Source organism: Phyllobates terribilis, unplaced genomic scaffold (genome assembly GCF_046119375.1).
Source record: "Phyllobates terribilis strain yellow unplaced genomic scaffold, ASM4611937v1 Scaffold_1__5_contigs__length_1240528914, whole genome shotgun sequence".
Lineage (NCBI taxonomy): Eukaryota > Metazoa > Chordata > Amphibia > Anura > Dendrobatidae > Phyllobates > Phyllobates terribilis.
Window position 1 is genome coordinate 1,073,192,845 of NW_027362761.1, and position 15,963 is coordinate 1,073,208,807.

The 15,963-nt window shown below is 44.9% G+C and overlaps 1 protein-coding gene across 3 annotated transcripts in view; it reads right to left on the reverse strand.

The window, feature by feature from the left end:
* Positions 1–15,963, reverse strand: part of LOC141159937 (uncharacterized) — a 405,956-nt gene that overhangs the window by 194,255 nt on the left and 195,738 nt on the right. Inside the window, exon 1 of one of the 3 annotated variants that reach the window (XM_073645500.1) lies at positions 7,351–7,634. The exons of the other annotated variants lie outside the window; for them this stretch is intronic. Coding sequence (XP_073501601.1) covers positions 7,351–7,500 — 150 coding nt within the window. The 5' untranslated portion in view covers positions 7,501–7,634. Of the gene's footprint in view, positions 1–7,350; positions 7,635–15,963 lie in introns of those variants that run through there. 3 annotated transcript variants of the gene reach the window in all.

The following is a 15,963-nucleotide window of genomic DNA, read 5'->3' on the forward strand; positions in this document are numbered from 1 at the left end:
GGCAGACATCGCTGGAGGCCGGAAGAGGAGGTGAGTATCGGCGATCACCTCCCCTTGCCACCGCAATGCTGCGATCGACTGCAATTGACTTCGATCGCAGCATTGCGGGGGTTAATGTGCTGGGAGCAGCGCGGGACCGCTCCCTGCACATAGCCCTGGGTGTCAGCTGTGACAATCTGCTGACACCCGGCGGCGATCGCGCCCGCACAGCCTGTGTGTGGGAGAAATCGCCATGGCGTACTAATACGTATCAGGTCCATAAGGCCCAGGGCACAGATACGTACTAATACGCCCTTGGTTGTAAAGGGGTTAAAATCCGAAATGTTGGCCTACTGAAATGTATGTTTAGTAAATGCACTCAATACTTGGTCAGGGCTCCTTTTGCATCAATTACAGCATCAATGCGGCGTGGCATGGAGGTGATCAGTCTGTGGCACTGATGAGGTGTTATGGAAGCACAGGTTGCTTTGATAGCAGCCTTCAGCTCGTCTGCATTGTTGGGTCTGGTGTCTCGCATCTTCCTCTTGACAATACCCCATAGATTCTCTATTGGGTTAAGGTCAGGCGACTTTGCTGACCAATCAAGCACAGTGATACTGTTGTTTTTAAACCAGGTATTGGTACTTTTGGCAGTGTGGACAGGTGCCAAGTCCTGCTGGAGAATGAAATTTCCATCTCCAAAAAGCTTGTCGGCAGAGGGAAGCATGAAGTGCTCTAAAATTTCCTGGTAGACGGCTGCACTGACTTTGATCTTGATAAAATACAGTGGACCTACAACAGCAGATGACATGGCTCCCTAAACCATCACTGATTGTGGAAACTTCACACTAGACCTCAAGCAGCTTGGATTGTGTGCCTCTCCACTCTTCCTCCAGACTCTGGACATTGATTTCCAAATGAAATGCAAAATTTACTTTCATCTGAAAACAACACCTTGTGTTATGTTCTGCAACTTAGAACTAAGGAATAGGAGGGAAAAGCTGTCCCTGCACTGAAACTCAGCTTTTCCCTACGCTTGGGTGGGTGCCCTATTGTGAATAGCCCCACCAAAACTCCTGCACTGAACTCAAACGAAGACCTGTAGGAAAGGGAAAGGGGTCCCTAAAAGATCTAAGGACTGGGAGCAAAAGCAGGAGACCTCCTAACAGAAAAGTTAGTTGCAGAAACAAAAATTAAAGGAAACAAAACTGGTGGAACAAGAAGTCCCAGGATAACAATAGTCCAAAGCAAGAGGAACTAAACCAGGCTACTTAGCCAGAGCACGAGCGTTACAACACTGATGTCCAGCAGGGAATGGGGACCAGGTGCTGGTTAATAAAGAGTGCAGAGATCACGTGACCAAGAAACCCAGCACCAGAGGAAAAGACAAGAAGCCAGCAAACCACAACAAGATGGCCGATAGTAAAACAACATAGATTCTAACAGTATCTCCCCTTTTACAAGGATGCTCCGGATCCTCTAGGCCGAGCCTTACCATGAAATCTCCTGTGAAAAGCCTTAATTAGCCTTGAGGCAGAGACGTCCTCGGCCTTCACCCAGGAATTATCCTCAGCGCCGAAACCTCTCCAGGACACAAGATACTGTAATATTCCTCTATGCCACCTGGAATCCAAAATGCGAGAAATCTCAAATTCACCATCCTCATCAAAAGGAAGAAAAGTAGGTTTCGCCTGCTTATCAGGCGTGTGCGCCTTCTTAAGTAACGACACATAAAACACAGAATTAATCCTCCAGGACGAGGGAATGCCCAACCTCACAGCTGACGAGTTGACAATCTGAACCACTTTGAAAGGACCCGCAAATTTAGGCCCCAGTTTTTTAGAAGGAATTTTCCAATGAAGATTCCTAGAGGACAACCAAACCATATCCCCAACAGCAAACAAGGACTCCTTTATTGTTTTGTCAAAATACCTTTTTGATCTCCTGTTAGCCTCTTTAAGGTTCAGGCGTACCCTGGTCCAAACCCTCTCCAAATCACCAGAAAAATTGTCCTCCTCCGGTACAGCAGCCCCAACTTTGGAAAATGGACCAAAAGATGGATACCTGCCAGTACAACAAAAAAAGGAGAACAACCGGCCGAGGAAGAAGTATGATTATTAAGGGCAAACTCCGCAAGTGGTAGAAATTCTGACCACATTTCCTGATTGTCTGCCACAAAACATCTCAAAAACTGCTCGACATCCTGGTTCTTCCTTTCAGTCTGTCCATTGGACTCTGGATGATACCCCAACGAGAATGACAAATGAATTTTCAATCTGTCACAAAAAGCACGCCAAAAGCGAGCTACAAACTGTGGTCCTCTATCGGAAACAATGTCCGTGGGAACACCATGAAGCCTAACAATCTCCTTCACAAAAGCCTTAGCAAGAGTCTTGGCGCAAGGTAACTTGTTGAACGGAACCAGATGACACATTTTACTAAACCGGTCCACAACAACCCAGATGACAGAAAAAACCTCCGATAAATGCAGATCGGTGATAAAATCCATGGCAAGGTGCGTCCATTGTGAACTAGGAACTTCCAAGGGGCATAGCAACCCCACAGCTGGAGCGTGAGAGGCTTTCGACCGAGCGCACACAGAACACTGATGCACCCACTTGATGACTTCCCTTTGCCACCCTGGCCACCAGAAACTCCGACCAATAGACTTCCTAGTTTCTGAAATCCCTGGGTGACCCGCCAACCGAGACTCATGACATTCAACAAACAACGCTCTCCTCAAGGCTCTAGGCACAAACAATTTACCACACGGAGTGTTGGTGCCGTACTCTGAGCTCCTAGGATGCTATTCTCCAACTCAGAATCCAATGCCGCCACCACCACCCCTCTTTGCAAAATACACTCCTCCCTCTCAGCATTCACCGCTGGAGAGAATTTACGAGACAAAGAGTCAGCCTTAACATTCTTTGCCCCCGGGACAAAGGTTACAGAAAAATTGAACCGGGCAAAAAACAGTGCCCATCTAACCTGACGGGCATTCAAACGTTTAGCTGCGTCCAGATACATCAAATTCTTATGATCAGTGAAAACCTGTATAGGATGTCGTGCCCCCTCCAAAAAATGTCGCCACTCTAGTGGCGACGCTCCTTCCTTGATTTTATGCGCGGACACCAGCCAGTCACAGGCCAGTACTGACATCATACGCCAGCGACGTGCACGCTGACGTCAGCTACCGGCCTGTGATTGGCTGGCGGCTGTTAATTTTTGCGTGAGGGAAGACTCCAGCACGGCAATAGATTTAAAGTGAACCTGCGACGAGGACGCAAGTTCAGTTTACTGGGGCCCGGTGAGCAGATAGGGAGGCCCCGTCCGGGGCCCTATGCTCACCAGGCCCCATACCTTTGGAGCTCCACAAATGTCGCCCACAAACTATTCTACCAAAATCTATGCTCCAAAAGCCAAATAACACTCCTTCCTTTTCAACCCTGACATGTGGCATGCTCAGGATAAATTGCACAGCAAATTTTGTGGTCCACTTTCTCTCGTTATCCTTGTGAAAATAAAAAAACTGGGTCTGAAGTAAACATTTTGTGAAAAAAAAGTTAAATGTCAATTTTTTCCTTCCATGTTGCTTCAGTTCCTATGAAGCACGTGAAGGGTTAATAAACTTCTTGAATGTGGTTTTGAGCACATTGAGGGGTGCAGTTTTTAGAATGGGGTAACTTTTGGGTAATTTCTGTCATATCGATCCCTCAAAGTCACTTCAAATGTGATGTGGTCTCTAAAATAATGGTTTCGTAAATTTTGTTGGAAAAATGAGAATATCGCTGGTCAACTTTTAACCCTTATAACTTCCTAACAAAAAAATAGCTGTGTTTCAAAAATTGTGCTGATGTAAAGTAGACATCTGGGAAATGTTATTTCTTAACTATTTTGTGTGATATAACTCTTATTTAAGGGCATAAAAATTCAAAGTTTGAAAATTGCAAAATTTTTGCCAAATTCACAAGTAAACGCAAGTGATATCGAAGAAATGTTACCACTATCATGAAGTACCATATGTCACGAAAAAACAATCTCAGAAGCAGGGGGATCCGTTGAAGCATTCCAGAGTAATTACCTCATAAAGTGACAGTGGTCAGAATTGTAAAATTTGGCTTGGTCATTAAGGTCATAATTGGCTCCGTCCTTTAGGGGTTAAAGGTTAAGGAACCTGAAATGTTCTGTTACACAAGCTCAACTTCTCTTTCCTCCAAGATGAACCTGCTATAACCAGTTCTAAAAGCTTTGATTTATAAATCTGGCTTTGTTAATATTACACCATTAGTCTTAAGAAGAAAGTGAGGACAGTTTAGGAACGTGTTTGGCTGTTAGTATTCTATGACTTATGAGCTGGCAGCGTGGCTTCCTTTTCTGAGCGTATAGATGGCTCTGCATTACGTCCTTTCTGACTGACGCACTTATTTATCTATCCATCTCTCATACGTGATACTATATTTATCTAGTCTTAAACATTTAAGGTGAAAGAAGTAAATAATCCTACTAACACTTAGCTCAGATCAGGCCAAGATTAACATTTTATAGCTCCAGGGACCATCCTGTGTCTATAAATTACAGCTGTCACAAATTCTTAGGATTGAAGTTAGCAAGGTTTATAGCTATGGTAACAAAGTAGTGGAGATGCAAAATGTAAACCCTATACTAATGGGCCGCCCCCAGCCCAAAATGGCTCCTCATCAATCCATCCAGATTGCATCTGCCATGTTGATCTTTAATTTTAATAGTTAGACTAAAATATCTGCCCTTTACACTATCTGGCGCTATTCCCCACAATTCTGTAGAGTAAGGAAGGGTATGTGCGCATGACACCTTTAGACACCTTTTTTTTCCTGAAGTATCTTCTTTGTCACGTCCATCACCTGTTTGTTTGTTTTTTTTCGGATTTTTCATTTTATGAATAAAATGGCGCCTTCTATGCAAAAAGATTCTGAAGAAGGGTCATGTCACTTCTTTTAGGAGCTTTGAAGGCTTTCAAAGCTTGAATCAGTTAAAAGAAGTTACAACAGATGGAACGTATGTACAAGTTGTTGTACAAATGTTCATTATTTTTATTATTTATTTAGCGTTTTTTTTTAGGTTAGTTCCAGGCAGAATCTGCCTGAAAAAGACATTGTTTACACATATCCATTCAATAGCACAAAAAGTGTACCAACACACTACTGTAAGATCCTGGGACACCAATTTTCAAAGCCGTATTATTTTAACAGCTAAATGCCTATGTTTTCTGCATTAATGCAATACCAAACTAGCATAGTAATTTTTTTTATTTTAGTGGTAAAAAAAAATTGTAAATTTGCAAAAAAAAAAATAAAGAAATCGGTTTGCATTGCCATTTTCTGAGACCCATAAGTTTTTTTATTTTTCCACCGACAAAGCTGTATGAGGCATTGTTTTCACTGTGGCGAGCTGATATTTTAATTAAGACAATTTAAGAGTTTAAACTTTTTAATTGCATTTTTGCTCAATTTTTTTCTGGAAAATGTGGCAACCAAAATATGGCAATTCTGCTGTTTCATTTTTTTATCTTATGGCGTTTACGGGTTAAATATATATTAAATATTTTGATCTGACTTTTACGGATGTAGCAATACCGAATATGTTTATTTTCTTATTTTTTTTATATTTTTAATAGAGGAAAAGTGGTGCTATTCTAATTTTTATATATTTTTTTATTTCTTTAATATTTTTAAACTTTTTTTGTTTTACTTATTTTTAGTCACCTTAGGTACATAGGTAAAATTATGGTCTCCTAAGAAGTCCAGCCTGTGGCTGTGCTTCACAGACGTACCAACACAGCAGCCACACAGGCATTCAACAGATCCCCTGCTGCTATGCCAAGCTATAGGCACCCCACAATTAAGTTACAGGGAAATCCAATAGGTGCCTGGAATGGCACATCCCTAGGACTGCGCACCTTAAATGCCGAAACTGCAGGCAACTGGACAGGAGCAATCGGAGTCTAGCCCTGATCTCTGCAGCTACAGTACAGCAAGATCCAGCAACTGCCGGATGTGGTTTAGGCTGAATTCCTGAGCAGCTGAGACTATGTAAGGTTGGACTACGGATGGACAAAGGATGGATTACGAAGGTTCACATATACCAGATTGGCTGCATATAAGTCTTAGAATGTCATATTTATCTAAATGGAGCAGAAACATCTCCATTCAGGTGCCTTTAACAGATTTTTAGTTTCAGTACTTTCATTTATACTTTTCCTTCATTTTGGATCTACTGTACTCCTTTTTTGTTTTTTTACACATCGTAAACTGACCTGCATTGCGTTTTTAAAATCCCAACATGTCATTTACTCTTGTGATAAATGTGCTTTTTATTTGCAGATTTTTCATAGACTTGAATGAGATCAGGAAAATCCGCAGGTAAAAAAACAGAAGAGAATATAGTGTGTTTTTTCAAAAAAGTTTTATCAAAGCCAAGTAACAGAAAATTTCCAAAACAAAGCAGTTTTATTTAAAATATGACATGCCAAAAAGTTTTAAAAAAAATCGAAGCATACTGTATAAATAAAACGCACTAAAAAAAAACCTACTTTAGCCAATTGGTGCAAAAATGCTGCAAAAAAAATCTGCAATATCAGAAACATATCAAATACTCCTTGCGGCAACCTAACCTAAGGCTACGTTCCCACAATGAGTTTTTTACGCTGCATATTTTAGAAAAAATGCAAGTAACCTATTTTATTTAATGAGTGCAGAAATGGTGCAGAAAATCTCACTAAAAGCTCATCGTCGGAGCCTGACTTTCCATATTGTTCCAACTTTTCTATCTTTTGACGGATAAGTTGTAAGTATATAGTTGGTATACAGTTGCACCTGTATGTTTGCAGTGTACACCTAATCTTTCATTATTACTATTATTCATTATTATTGTCATGGACAACTTATGCCGTTCGTGCAGGCAATCCCAGAATTAAATTGCATGCTGGAACCTTTAGTTCCATAAGGTGGACGGTCACAGCATACAGATCATATATTACCATACAGTATAAATATTAGTTTGTTCTCTTTAATTCCTTAGTTACTGGTTGTCTGTAAGTGCTCAATATAGAAAGTCCTCTCTAGAGGAGGAAGATGTCGGTTGAGTCTGGAATTTCCTGACGTACAGAAGTAAATCCTAACATTTCGGTACAGTTTCCATGTTACGAAAGCTTCCGTGGCTGAGCGTCACATGTCATCCTGACCATAGGCTGCTCTGAGCACGGAATGATCTGTGTAGTGTTATGGAGACATTAATCATAGTCGTTACATATGGAGATAGAGGTAATATTTCCTTTCCACTCCATAAATGCTTAAAAAGAATGGATATTGGGATCCGTGCAGTGAGAATCCATACCTGGCTGCTGCTGGTGTCCGCTGCTGTATGACTGGTTACTATGGAGCCAGTAAACCATGTGCAATGCTGGACAAGCCCATTGTCCCCAGGCCTCCTCCTTACCGGGGAATGAAACGAGTCAAGCTTAGGTAATATGCCTTCTGTACTCATAGCTCTTCGTGCACAAGTGTCAGGCTGTCACCACTTACCCCCCGGGCAGGATCATATGGTGCAGCTAATGCTCTGTCCTGCATTACATAGTGAGCAGTCCGCCATAGCTAGCAGGAAACAAGCAAGATATTACATCTACAGCATATCAGTTTCTATTAATTTAACCCCTTCAATGTAGCAGGGCGAATCCCCTTGAAAATCTGCAACAAATTACAGTATTATTAATTTATTATGCTTATTTATATAGCGTCATTAACTTCACAGCGCTTTACAGACATCATCATCACTGTCCCCCTTAGGGCTCACAATCTAGATTCCCTATCAGTAAGTCTTTTGAGTGTGGGAGGAAACCGGAGAACCCGGAGGAAACCAACGCAAACATACAGACTCCTTGCAGATGTTGTCCTTTGTGGGAAATGAACCCAGGACTAACCACTGCAGCCATCAAATTCTACATTTAAGTAGGGAGGCCACCTTTCTAACCATAAAATAAAGGTAAGAACATGTCCCAACTTTGAATGAAAAAAAACAGAGACATGGACTGCTGCGGGCACAGCACGCTGTTGCAATTTTTTATTGTAAGCTAAGCCAGTATTCTAACCTAGCCAAGATACAGAAATATTTTGCCTAGTGAAGCCCATTTGTGTACCACTTTCATGCACCCAAAGCCCCCACACCCAGTATAAGGCCATCACAGCACCCACCACACAATGTGATGTCAATACAGTACACACAGTACTATAAACACAACTCTGCTACACAAACACACACAACTCTACAGCAACACACAGCTCTGCAGCATCAACATACACACAACTCTGCTAAACTAAAAAACACACCTTGCCTGTGTCCTGCACCTCTTCTCCACTCTCTAATCACATGACCTGAGAGTCTCACATGACAGAAAGGTCCTGGCAGGACCTTCAATTTTTGCATACACTGAACGGTGTAGGGGGGATCTGTTGGTTCCCGGATCCACCATTGTATTTAGCTGTCACGGGTGTGTCAGAAGTGACAGACAGTCGCCCTGCAGTTGGTTGCAGGAGATCTCTGCATTTGGCATTACAGACATCTTCTTAGAGGCTGTCTCTAGGACCCAACGGCTACCTTCCTCTGGTTAATTAACACCCTGTATAAATACCTGCTGTGTTTCAGAGGGAGATGCTCATTACTACTTGTGGAGGCTTAGTAGGAGGACGTATGCACATTTGTCTGGAGTTGTCTAAAGCTAAGCAATTTCCCCGTTTGTGTACCCTTGTTGTCTATAGTGTTTAGTGGAGATTGACTAGTGCTCATCTCCTCCCTTCCCTAGCCATAGCCATACGCCAGGGAAAGACAGGGTGAGGCACGTGTGCGGCGATTGGTGAAGAGCCAATACAGGGAGTTAGGGGAGACAGGGTGACGCTAGATCAACCTAGGAGGTCTCCACTTCCCCCTTTTCCCTAGAGTCCGGGCTCCCTTTCGCGCTTACCTTTGTGTTGCACTAAGTCTTTCCCACACCTTACGTGACATCAGCTGTATCAGCGTCCTGAGGATGCAGATGCAGCTGAACTTGAGACATACCTCTGACCTTCTGGGACTACTCCCTAAATTCAGGAAAGTCCCGCTTGACCAGGACTGTTGGGATGTATGTGGGAATGTTATGGAGCAGGGGTGGGAAATTCATTTTCCAGAGGGAATACAAGAGAGACCGTGACTGTTGTTGAGGGATGATCCAATAGGCTGAAATTAATTATGCTCAGTATTAATATTAACATATTAATTCTAATTATTTTATATTAATATGAATTGTATGACTTAATATTGAGCCAGCACACAGCTCTCTATATACCGTATGAGCCTGCACACAGACCCCTATATACCGTAAGAGCCCACACACAGCTTCCTATATACAGTATGAGCACCCACATAGCCTCCTATATACAGTATGAGCCCCACATAGCCTCCTATATTCAGTATGAGCCCTATGTAGCCTCCCATGTACAGCACGTGCCCCACATAGCCTCTGATATACAGCATGTGCCCCACATAGCCTCTGACCGGACAGGAACAGCCAGAGGGTCGTATGTGGCCACCAGACCGCACTTTGCCCAGGTCTGGTATGGAGGCATGGCTTAACATGAGTTTTTGTGTAATGTAATTTTTTGCAGCGATTTGCACAAAATGTACAATAAAAGCCTCTACAAACCTATGAGACAATATTCACACATCCATTTCCATTTTTACTTGTGTCAAATAACGGACCATTTTTTCCCCATATGCTATCTATTTTACATATATTCAGGATGGCAAGAGATCAACAGGGGCGAAACTATAGTGGGATCAAGGGTTGAAGTCGTACATGGCCCTGAAGCCTAGGTCAGCACAAAAGGTTCCTTTGTCCCATATGAAAAGTCCAATCTTATTAAAGACCTGTGATAGTTTGGCGCCCTGTTGGAGATTTTGCACTTGGGCCCTTGAGTCTGACGTTTCGCCACTGGTTGCCAACCAGCAGATTTACATTGAATTGGCTACTGCCATAATGCCATGAAACGACTGGTTTATTTTCATGTACTGTACTGCATATCTGACTGTATACTATATATATGACACCAGAAATCAATGTATGAGGATAGCTATGGGCAAATCAACAATTAAGTCACTGGACAAGGTCTTCAAATCGAGGAACATTTCACTGGCCATGAAGGCACAGCTCGTACATAGTCTGTTTTTATCTATAGTAACATGGATCCAAAAACCGGAAGATAAACAAGACAGTAGAATAATCTACGCCTTTAAAATGTGCTACTGGAGAAGGATGTTATCAAAACCATGGATGGCAAGAACAAACAAATCCACTTTGGAACAAATCAAGCCTGACATGTCACTCGAAGCAAGGATCACCAAGCTATGACTTGCCTACTTTGGACACGTTACAAAGACAGCAATCACTGGAGAATCATGGTCGGATGAATAGAAGGTACAAGGCGAAAAGAAAGACCAGTAACCCAATGGCTTTATACAATCAAGAAAATGACGGAGAAGACCTGGGTGGACCTATCTAGGCTTGCACAAGAGCGATCTTCCACAAGATCGATCTTTCATCCATCAAGTCGCCATGGTTCGAGATCGAGGTGAAGGCCATTAAATAATAATACTGTATACTTGTGTCTTAGAAAGTAGAGAAACCTCTACCTTGGTTGGTTTAGGGCTAATCTACTATGTACTAGGCAATGTTAACCTTTCCTGTAGCCTCTTCCAATAGACACCCAGATGTGGGAGCCCTAGCAATCAGAGCTCTGTAATATGCCTTCACATTATAGTGGCCTTGCATGTGAATGAAAACAGAAGGGCATTTTCTGCTATGAAAAATAAATGTGGCCATAGCGATTTGCTTTAAATCCACATTTTTTACATTAATTTTGACTATTTTATCATCGTGCCTTTGTAAAATATACAGCCAGTGCATAGTTGCCTATGTGGATTAAATAAAAACTTATGTTGTGCAGCCTGTTAAAACTAACTCTGATTAGATATAACAAGGCATATGCACATTGCATGCTAGGAGAAAATGATAACGATGTCTGCCTTTAATAGAGGATTGTGGCAGACTGTGCAGGAATACATTTTATCAGAGGTTACATGGCTTAAAATAACACCAATTCAAGGGCACACATTGAATTTATTACTGAGAATTGTAACATACCTGGCGGCGTCCTTGCATAGTGGTCCATCTCCCACAGTGCAAGAACGCGCACTTGATCTCCAATCCAGAATGTCTCTATGGCTTCCCTCCATGCTGTCTGTTTGCCTCTGTGTCTGCTGCTTAAGGGCGGCGCCCGATCACTTCCTGCTTTTTGTACCTGCTGCAGGCACACCCCTTGTGCGTCCTCAGCCTATTGCTGTCTGTCATCTGGTATTTAACCCAGCTGATCCAATGAATCCCTGCCTGAGCATTGTGTTTCATTTAGTGTGCTCTTGCACTCTGAATGTGCCAGGTCCCTTCTGTGTTCTCTTGTCTGCCTATCCTGGAGGCTGTATTTCCAGGCCTGTCTGAACACGCTCCTAGCCTGTTCCTCCCGCCTTCTAGGGGCCGATTACCTAGACCCGCTCCTGTATCTTGTCTGTCCTGTCTGAACACGCTCCTAGCCTGTTCCTCCCGCCTTCTAGGGGCTGCTACCTAGACCCGCTCCTGTATCTTGCTACTGTGTCTGTTCTTGTCTGTATTCTCTTCTAGCCTGTTTCCCGTGTTTCTCTATGTCCGTACCTTTCCTTTTTATGCAGAGTCTGAACTCGTACCTAACTCCTGCTCGTTGTCACTGTACTCCCGTTTGTGAGTTTGTGGTCCACTCGCTACTTCACTGCAAGTACCCTGTGGGTATCTGGTTCTGCCTTTCCCTTCCTGTCTGTTCCGTGTGAACAGAGCCCTGTCCCCCCTGTTCTGCCTTTGCTCACCGCTCCGGCGGTTCTAGCCTGCTCTGCCTTTGCTCACCGCTCCGGCGGTTCTAGCCTGCTCTGCCTTTGCTCATCGCTCCGGCGGTTCTAGCCTGCTCTGCCTTTGCTCACCGCTCCGGCGGTTCTAGCCTGCTCTGCCTTTGCTCACCGCTCCGGCGGTTCTAGCCTGCTCTGCCTTTGCTCACCGCTCCGGCGGTTCTAGCCTGCTCTGCCTTTGCTCACCGCTACGGCGGTTCTAGCCTGCTCTGCCTTTGCTCACCGCTCCGGCGGTTCTAGCCTGCTCTGCCTTTGCTCACCGCTCCGGCGGTTCTAGCCTGCTCTGCCTTTGCTCACCGCTCCGGCGGTTCTAGCCTGCTCTGCCTTTGCTCACCGCTCCGGCGGTTCTAGCCTGCTCTGACTCCTTTGCTCACTGCTCCGGCAGTCTCGCTCTGCTCTGACTCCTTTGTTCACTGCTCCGGCAGTCTCGCTCAGCTCTGACTCCTTTGCTCACTGCTCCGGCAGTCTCGCTCAGCTCTGACTCCTTGCTCACTGCTCCGGCAGTCTCGCTCATCTCTGACTCTTTGCTCACCTCTCCAGGCGGCCTTGTCCTGCTCTACTCTTGCTCACCGCTCCAGGCGGCCTTGTCCTGCTCTACTCTTGCTCACTGCTCCAGGCGGCCTCGTCCTGCTCTACTCTTGCTCACCGCTCCAGGCGGTCTCGTCCTGCCCTGCTCTCGCTCACCTCTCTGGGCGGCCTCACTCTGCTGTGTTTGTCCGCCACATCTGTGGTTCTGTTCCTGAGTCCCAGTGTGTACTGGGTCCTATCCCGCCTGTGTTCCTACCTGCTAGTGCCTCCCTGTCTGCACTCTAGCCGTGCTTGCCTGTACCCCACTGCCTGCATACCCGCCTGCCTGCATACCAGTAGTGCCTGCCTATTCCCACCAGTCTGTGTGCCAGCCTAACCAGTCTGTTCCTGTATTCCCCTGTGTGGGTCAACAGCCGTGTCCGGGGTCTGTCCTGGAGCAGCACCTGGTCCCTCTGCTCGGTTCCTCCTTGGTGCACTGGCGTCGTATGCCGTCGTGCGACCCTGGTCGGAATGGGTGAATACCTAGTTACGCCCCTCCAGGCATTCACTCTCCGGCACGGTCCAGTGGAATCACACGCACACGCCGCTCAGCCCGGGCGTGTGCATTACAAGAATATTATTAGTTCTCTCCAACAATTTTATTTTCAAAAGAATCTGCACTTACTGTTTTTCTAATGGCCATGTTATGTTTGGGATCTGTGTTATACAGATCTCAAGGACCACAGCCATGAAAATGTATGTACCCACATAAACCAGAGGTGTAGGAAAAAAATACATTGACCGAACATCCAATCTTATACAATGATCTGCTTCGGCTAAGCAAAATTTACAAGACTGACCAGCAGGTACTTAGTTAATATTTTAATCAGATTGTATGAGCCCACTGCCATGTGTCAGTGGATCCCTAACCTATTAGGCGTATCGTTGTGTGGCGACCACTGTCACTGCTATCTTGCATCAGCAGTGTGAATAATCCAAGTGCCAGGGAAAGCCCCTTGTAGCATAGCTGGGAAGGACAGGGTTAAATCCCAGCTCTGCAGAGTCTTGATTAAATGCACCTGTAGGGTTTTGCGAAGAACCAGGAAGTAGCTTCATAGAGTATGAGTCTGTTGGATGTTAAGCAGAGTTGAGTGTGCTACTGGTGAGTGAGCAACCAAAAGGTGAGCTGTAGCCGAGAGAGAGACATGTGGGGTCTCACTCTGAATGGAGACTGCATTAAGCAGTCAGTTTGTGAGAGCTGCAGAGAACCGTGTGGAAGCTGCAGCTTGTTCAGTGTGAACTGTGCCCAGAGTTGAACACTTGTTTGGCGCTAGAAGCTGCTGGATTTTGGGCTGAAGGTGATACCGTGCTGGTGAGATCGTGCCTTTTCTGTGTATAAAGTCTGCTCCAAGAGAATGGATGGTAATCTGTTTGAGTGATCACACACTGACATAGGTGATCATGATCAAATGCACAGCCCGTGTGCAGAAAACAGCAAGTATCGCACGTTGCTATTGACAATAGCTGTTTTTTTTGACCGAGCTGGGGCTAGCTTAGCTGTTTATGAGTACCAGGGTCTGATCTATTTAATTAGTGCCTGGATTAGGCTAGGGATTTATGTTTGAGTTTGTTTTGATGCTGTGCAACTTATGGAAAGCAATAAACATTACACGTATTTGGACCAAAACTGCATAGCCTGTGTGAACATTACCTAAGGCCTAATGCCTACCAGAGAGAGTGAATCCCTACAACTGGTGGAGAAAGCGGGCATGAAATCCCAGAGAGCACAGGCGATTGCAGCGTAAGGATTGGATGCCCTGGATAAAGATGGCTACAGCGTTGCAGACGCAGTCTGAGAGTATGGAGGTGCTGTCTGCCGGAAGGTGACATTTCCTCGGTGTTAAGGCGTTGCTGGTGCAGCTCAGGGGAGTGCTGAGAGATGAGAACCATTTCTTTAAGTGGAGTTGTGTGGAGGAGAACCGCGGGGTCCACAATGCCGGGGGCTGGTGGACTGCAGCATTGGCTGGCACAACGCCTACTTCGCCTATTCTGCCCGCAGTGCTGTTCCTTATCCTGGCGAGGGACCTCAGGAGTGCCTGGTGACTGTGAAACAGTGTCCAAGTGATGGGACTCAGGGAGTTTGGTGACCCTGGAAAGGGCCATACTTCCACATGTGCTAGTCTCTGTGGTGAGGGTAAAGTGTATCTATGACGACGCCAAGAAGTATCCCGTGGCCAAGGTCGACATATGCACCGACTGTGGCTTCGTGTTCCATGAAGTGGGAGTGGTCAATGACTTGTTGCATGCTATGGGAACTATGGGCTGAATTGGTAGCGCCCAGTAGTCCGGTATGTCGCCCGGAGTCGGCTGTGGTGACAGGGTCACATGATGTGCGGTGTTGTACACATGATGTGTGGTGACAGGGTCACATGATGTGAAGGGTGAATTTCCTCTTGCTGTACTGAACAAAGAGGAGGAAGTAGTGTACTGAGCTCAGATCAGTGCATGCGTACAGTGTGTAGGTGTATGATCTGCAACAAGTACTAAGGAAAGAAAGGGGAAAGCTATCCCTACAGTAAGACTAAGCTGAATCCCTACGATGTAGCGGGCTGCCTGTTCCTTGCGAACAGACCCGCCTTAGTCCTCGGCTAGTCTGAACGAAGACCTAATGCATAAAGGGAAGGGGTCCCTAAAAGAACTAAGGACTGGAACAAAAATGGGACACCTCCTGAACAGAGAAAGTTGTTGCAGAACACAAAAAGATAAACTGACAAAAAGGTACTAGAGGTCCCAGAAGGACCAAGCGAACTGACAGAGAAAGGCATAGAAGCACCTGGCTAGCAAAACAATCAAACAACACTGAAGTCCAGCACAGCCAAAAGGGCGGAGCTGAAATATAAAGGCAGATTGTCACGTGACCGCAAAACACAAGATGGAAAAAACAAACAGGAGGGTTCTAACAGTACCCCCTCTTTTTTGAGGATCCTCCGGATCCTCCAGGCCCAGGCCTATCTGGAAACCTCTTGTGGAAAGCTCTAATAAGCCTAGGAGCAGAGACATCATCCGCCCTTACCCAGGAGTTATCTTCGGGACCGAAACCCTTCCAGGAGACGAGATACTGTAATCTTCCTCTATGCCATCTAGAATTCAAGATACGAGAAATTTCATATTCGCCGTCTTCCACCACAGGAGGAACTGTGACAGTGGCATCCCTATCTGATACATCAGCTTTTTTCAAAAAGGAAACATGAAACACAGGTTTAATCTTCCAGGAAGTAGGGACATCCAACCTAACCGCAGATGGGTTAATAACCTGAAGCACTTTAAATGGACCCACAAACTTAGGACCCAGTTTTTTAGAGGGAATCCTCAAACGCAAGTTCCTTGAGGACAACCAAACCATGTCACCCACAGTAAACAAAACCTCCTTACGTTTCCTGTCAAAATAGTTCTTGGACTTCTTGTTAGCCTCTTGAAGGTTGCAAT